This window comes from Salmo salar, chromosome 26 (assembly GCF_965601325.2).
Source record: "Salmo salar chromosome 26, fSalSal1, whole genome shotgun sequence".
Taxonomy (NCBI): Eukaryota; Metazoa; Chordata; class Actinopteri; order Salmoniformes; family Salmonidae; genus Salmo; species Salmo salar.
Window position 1 is genome coordinate 27601719 of NC_138316.1, and position 6000 is coordinate 27607718.

A 6000-nucleotide genomic window follows, 5' to 3' on the forward strand; every position below is an offset into this window, starting at 1 on the left:
GATGTGGCTCAGTTGGTAGAGCATGGTGCTTGCAATGCTAGGGTTGTGGGTTTGATTCCCATGGGGGACTAGTACAAAAAAATATGAACGTATACATTTGCAAAGTGTTTCAAGAAACTGGAAAACATATCAAGCACTTATTTTTATATTCCACAAGTATCAGATTAACTGTTTTGTACAGATAATCATCTGACTCAAGTTACAAATGCTGGTAAACACTCAAATACATTTAGTGTAAAAAATGTAGTGCACTGGGCCTTTGCTAGTCTTGTATTAGCGGACTGGTATGGACGTCTTTAGTGAGGGTCATTTAGTTTTTCTGAAACAAAAAAAACACAGCACCCCCAAACTATTTCTGCCTTGTCTCAATCTCTCTCTCTGTTTCTCTCTCTGTTTCTCTCTCTGTGTTTCTGTTTCTCTCTCTGTTTCTCTCTCTGTTTCTCTCTCAATCTCTCTCTGTTTCTCTCTCTGTTTCTCTCTCAATCTCTCTCTGTTTCTCTCTGTTTCTCTCTCTCAATCTCTCTCTGTTTCTCTCTCTCAATCTCTCTCTCTGTTTCTCTCTCTGTTTCTCTCTCTGTTTCTCTCTCTGTTTCTCTCTCTGTTTCTCTCTGTTTCTCTCTCTCAATCTCTCTCTCTGTTTCTCTCTCTGTTTCTCTCTCTGTTTCTCTCTCTGTTTCTCTCTCAATCTCTCTCTGTTTCTCTCTGTTTCTCTCTCTCAATCTCTCTCTGTTTCTCTCTCTGTTTCTCTCTCTGTTTCTCTCTCTGTTTCTCTCACTCTTCCTCTCTCTCTGTGTTTCTGTTTCTCTCTCTGTTTCTCTCTCTGTTTCTCTCTCTCAATCTCTCTCTGTTTCTCTCTCTGTTTCTCTCTTTCTCTCTCTCTGTTTCTCTCTCTGTTTCTCTCTCTCAATCTCTCTCTGTTTCTCTCTCTGTTTCTCTCTTTCTCTCTCTCTGTTTCTCTCTCTGTTTCTCTCTCTCTGTTTCTCTCTCTGTTTCTCTCTCTCAATCTCTCTCTGTTTCTCTCTCTGTTTCTCTCTTTCTCTCTCTCTGTTTCTCTCTTTCTCTCTCTCTGTTTCTCTCTCTCTGTTTCTCTCTCTGTTTCTCTCTCTCTGTTTCTCTCTCTGTTTCTCTCTGTTTCTCTCTGTTTCTCTCTGTTTCTCTCTCTCCCTCTCCCCTCCTCTCTCTTTTGCTCCCTCCTTCCCTGCCTTTCTCTCTCTCAATCTCTCTCTCTGTTTCTCTCTCTCCCTCTCCCCTCCTCTCTCTTTTGCTCCCTCCTTCCCTGCCTTTCTCTCTCTCAATCTCTCTCTCTGTTTCTCTCTCTCCCTCTCCCCTCCTCTCTCTTTTGCTCCCTCCTTCCCTGCCTTTCTCTCTCTCTAGGAAGCGTCAGCTGCAGTTTCTGTTGGAGGGGCGTGGGCGCCGTGCAGGCTTGAGCCCAGAGGAGCTGCGTGACAACGGCAAGCTGCTGGGAGAGGGCCTGAGCAGAGCCCTGTTCAACTACCCCAGTAGAGACTGCTGCAGTGCAGGAGCGGAGAGCCCAGAGGTCAGCACTCTCAGACTATCACTCTGTCTGTAGCCTGGTCCCAGTGGTGATGACTGCAGTAGCAAAGTGGAAGCAGCCAGTCTAGCCTGGTGGTCCCAGATCTCTTCCATCACAAAGAGATCTGGGACCAGGATAGACTGGCTGCGCTCACTCTGCTACTGTAGACATCACTACCTGTCACTGTATACCTGATGCTTCATACTGTAGCAGCTTTATTGAGGGCATGTTTCATACATTTACAGCTGTGATCCTCAATCCTGCTCCTTGAGCAGTGAAACACCTGATTTAACCAATAAAAGTATTAAAGACAGTGGCTCTCCAGGAGAAGGATTGAGGATCACTGATTTACAATGTAACATGATTACTATCCAATAGGATGATCAATGGAGACTTCCTCTCCCCAGTGTCAAAGCTAACAGTCCTCTGTTCCCTGGATCTCCTCAGGAGGGTGCTATGGAGTCGTCATTGGAGCGCGGAGCCATGATGGAGCAGTACATACAGGATCAGGTCCAGAGGGCATCTGACACCAACCTGAAGAGGGAGTCCCTCCACAAGCTGTGGCCCTCCATGTTCATGGAGATGGTGAGAGACTGTGTGCTGGAGATGAGGGACCGACCGGCCTTCCGTCAGGCCTGCCTCAGCAGGCTCTCCACACAGGGAAAGTGAGAGGGTGAGGGGTAGAGACCTGGTAAAACTCCATAAGACCTACAGTACAGCAAACTGGACACATACTGGAAACAGGTAGAGCATACTGGAAACAGGTAGAGCATACTGGACACATACTGGAAACAGGTACAGCATACTAGAAACAGGTACAGCATACTGGACACATACTAGAAACAGGTACAGCAAAATGGACACATACTAGAAACAGGTACAGCATACTGGACACATACTGGAAATAGGTACAGCATACTGGACACATACTAGAAACAGGTACAGCATACTGGACACATACTGGAAACAGGTACAGCATACTGGACACATACTAGAAACGGGTACAACATACTGGACACATACTGGAAACATGTACAGCATACTGGAAACATACTAGAAACAAGTAGAGCATACTGGACACACTAGAAACAGGTATAGCATACTGGACACATACATACTGGAAACAGGATACTGGACACCTACTGGAAACAGGTACAGCATACTGGACCACTTCTTCTACTACAGCATATTGGACACTCATGCTGCTCTGTCTCACCACGTTAACTCGTCTTCATCATCACGTGGTGTCAGTCAAGTTTTGGGGAATTTTGGGGTTTGATTTTTTTCATAACTGGAAAAACGTATTCAGATCGAAGATTGATGTGGATTTTTCTTTTAAAGGCAATTTTGGGGCGGTTCTCACCAGCCGGGCCTCATAAGCTTGAATGCTCATTATCATGGAAAAGACAATATTGATGTTTGTTCTATACTCTGTTCTTCCTATTCAACTTGATTCCAGGATGCACCGAGCTATAGAGCTATATACTTGAGAAAGTCATTGTGAGCGTGCATTGTCATCCCTAAAGAGGAACACTCTTTGCACTTTAAAGCCTTCATAAAGACCCTGTTCATGATCTCAGGCTGAAGATTACAATGAGTGTGTCTCATTGAGCCCAGAATGATTGTGTCATGATAATCCTCTTCTTAATATTACTCTCTCTTTCTGCCTGGTGTGATGACAAGGGCACAAAATACACGTTTTCTTTTCGGATCACAAATTCTCTGTATTGTACTTAGTAATAAAATATTCCCTAACACTTAACTGTTCCATGTTTATTGCTCATGTAGTGTCTCTGTTGATCAAGAAACCATGCTGCAGGGAATGTATTCTCCATCCATCAATCATCAAATTACTCAGAGCTAATATTTTGACTGAATCAAACGATTTTGCACATAAACATATCATCGAAAGTTGTTTTTTGTTTTGTTATATTTATCTTTTCTGACCGTTAAACCCTAAGTATGTTATACTATATTATACCACCTCTGGCTCCTCTGATCTCTGACTATTAACTGAATTGTTTTGAAGAACAGCACTATATCCAGCCACCTCCTAATACATTAGACTGAGCCGTGTGCTAATGCTGTTCCACAGTACCTCAGTGTCCCTCCTGTGCATGCTCTACCCTGCATTGGGACATCCAGGGGCAATGGAGAGGTTCCTCTCTCCTGTTAAACTCAGAAAGGAATGTTCTTGCTGGCTTCGATAGAGCAGACTGGTTTACTACCAGCTGTTCCTGGTCCCCTCACTCACTACAACTACTCTGTAGAGAGGCTGAGCTCTCCACGCTGCCTGTGCTGTCAATGGTTTACAGTCAAGGGTTTCCAAAGTCAACTCCAGACACCTGTGGCACTAAACAGGATTGGTGAAAAGGGAAACTGGAGCTTTGCCGGAGTGGGAGAGTTCAGAATTGAAGGTACCGGAATGGTTTTCTGAATGGAATGTTCGTTGTGCAACTGAATAAACAGAAGCATCTTGGGGAGAGGCAACTGTGGTTCAAGTGTAAGTACTACTGCTCTCAGACAGTGTAGGGTCCTACTGCTCTCAGACAGTGTAGGGTCCTACTGCTCTCAGACAGTGTAGGGTCCTACTGCTCTCAGACAGTGTAGGGTCCTACTGCTCTCAGACAGTGTAATGTCCTACTGCTCTCAGACAGTGTAGGGTCCTACTGCTCTCAGACAGTGTAGTGTCCTACTGCTCTCAGACAGTGTAATGTCCTACTGCTCTCAGACAGTGTAGGGTCCTACTGCTCTCAGACAGTGTAGGGTCCTACTGCTCTCTGTGTAATGTCCTACTGCTCTCAGACAGTATAAAGTCATACTGCTCTCAGACAGTGTAGGATCCTACTGCTCTCAGACAGTGTAGGGTCCTACTGCTCTCAGACAGTGTAGGGTCCTACTGCTCTCAGACAGTGTAGGGTCCTACTGCTCTCAGACAGTGTAGGGTCCTACTGCTCTCAGACAGTGTAGGGTCCTACTGCTCTCAGACAGTGTATTGTCCTACTGCTCTCAGACAGTGTAATGTCCTACTGCTCTCAGACAGTGTAATGTCCTACTGCTCTCAGACAGTGTAATGTCCTACTGCTCTCAGACAGTGTAGGGTCCTACTGCTCTCAGACAGTGTAATGTCCTACTGCTCTCAGACAGTGTAGGGTCCTACTGCTCTCAGACAGTGTAGGGTCCTACTGCTCTCAGACAGTATAATGTCCTACTGCTCTCAGACAGTATAATGTCCTACTGCTCTCAGACAGTGTAGGGTCCTACTGCTCTCAGACAGTGTAGGGTCCTACTGCTCGCAGTGTAATGTCCTACTGCTCTCAGACAGTATAATGTCCTACTGCTCTCAGACAGTGTAGGATCCTACTGCTCTCAGACAGTGTAGGGTCCTACTGCTCTCAGACAGTGTAGGGTCCTACTGCTCAGACAGTGTAGGGTCCTACTGCTCTCAGACAGTGTAATGTCCTACTGCTCTCAGACAGTGTAGGGTCCTACTGCTCTCTGTGTAATGTCCTACTGCTCTCAGACAGTATAAAGTCCTACTGCTCTCATACAGTGTAGGATCCTACTGCTCTCAGACAGTGTAGGGTCCTACTGCTCTCAGACAGTGTAGGATCCTACTGCTCTCAGACAGTGTAGGGTCCTACTGCTCTCAGACAGTGTAGGGTCCTACTGCTCAGACAGTGTAGGGTCCTACTGCTCTCAGACAGTGTAGGGTCCTACTGCTCTCAGACAGTGTAGGGTCCTACTGCTCTCTGTGTAATGTCCTACTGCTCTCAGACAGTATAAAGTCCTACTGCTCTCAGACAGTGTAGGATCCTACTGCTCTCAGACAGTGTAGGGTCCTACTGCTCTCAGACAGTGTAGGGTCCTACTGCTCTCAGACAGTGTAGGGTCCTACTGCTCTCAGACAGTGTATTGTCCTACTGCTCTCAGACAGTGTAATGTCCTACTGCTCTCAGACAGTGTAGGATCCTACTGCTCTCAGACAGTGTAGGGTCCTACTGCTCTCAGACAGTGTAGTGTCCTACTGCTCTCAGACAGTGTATTGTCCTACTGCTCTCAGACAGTGTATTGTCCTACTGCTCTCAGACAGTGTAGGGTCCTACTGCTCTCAGACAGTGTAGGGTCCTACTGCTCTCAGACAGTGTAGGGTCCTACTGCTCTCAGACAGTGTATTGTCCTACTGCTCTCAGACAGTGTATTGTCCTACTGCTCTCAGACAGTGTAGGGTCCTACTGCTCTCAGACAGTGTAGGGTCCTACTGCTCTCAGACAGTAGAGTGTCCTACTGCTCTCAGAAGGTGTAGGGTCCTAGTGCTCTGTGTAATGTACTACTGCTCTGTGTAATGTACTACTGCTCTCAGACATTGTATTGTCCTACTGCTCTCAGACAGTGTAGGGTCCTACTGCTCTCAGACAGTGTAGGGTCCTACTGCTCTCAGACAGTGTAGGGTCCTACTGCTCTCA

At 46.3% G+C, this 6000-nt stretch overlaps 1 protein-coding gene across 1 annotated transcript in view; it reads left to right on the forward strand.

The window, feature by feature from the left end:
* The window catches only part of LOC106587561 (leucine-rich repeat-containing protein 49), a 58747-nt gene extending 55451 nt beyond the window's left edge, over window positions 1-3296 (forward strand). The window contains exons 18-19 of the mRNA XM_014176066.3: window positions 1375-1537; window positions 1982-3296. Coding sequence (XP_014031541.2) covers window positions 1375-1537; window positions 1982-2203 — 385 coding nt within the window. The 3' untranslated portion in view covers window positions 2204-3296. The remainder of the gene's footprint in view (window positions 1-1374; window positions 1538-1981) is intronic.
* Window positions 3297-6000: the final 2704 nt, after the last annotated feature.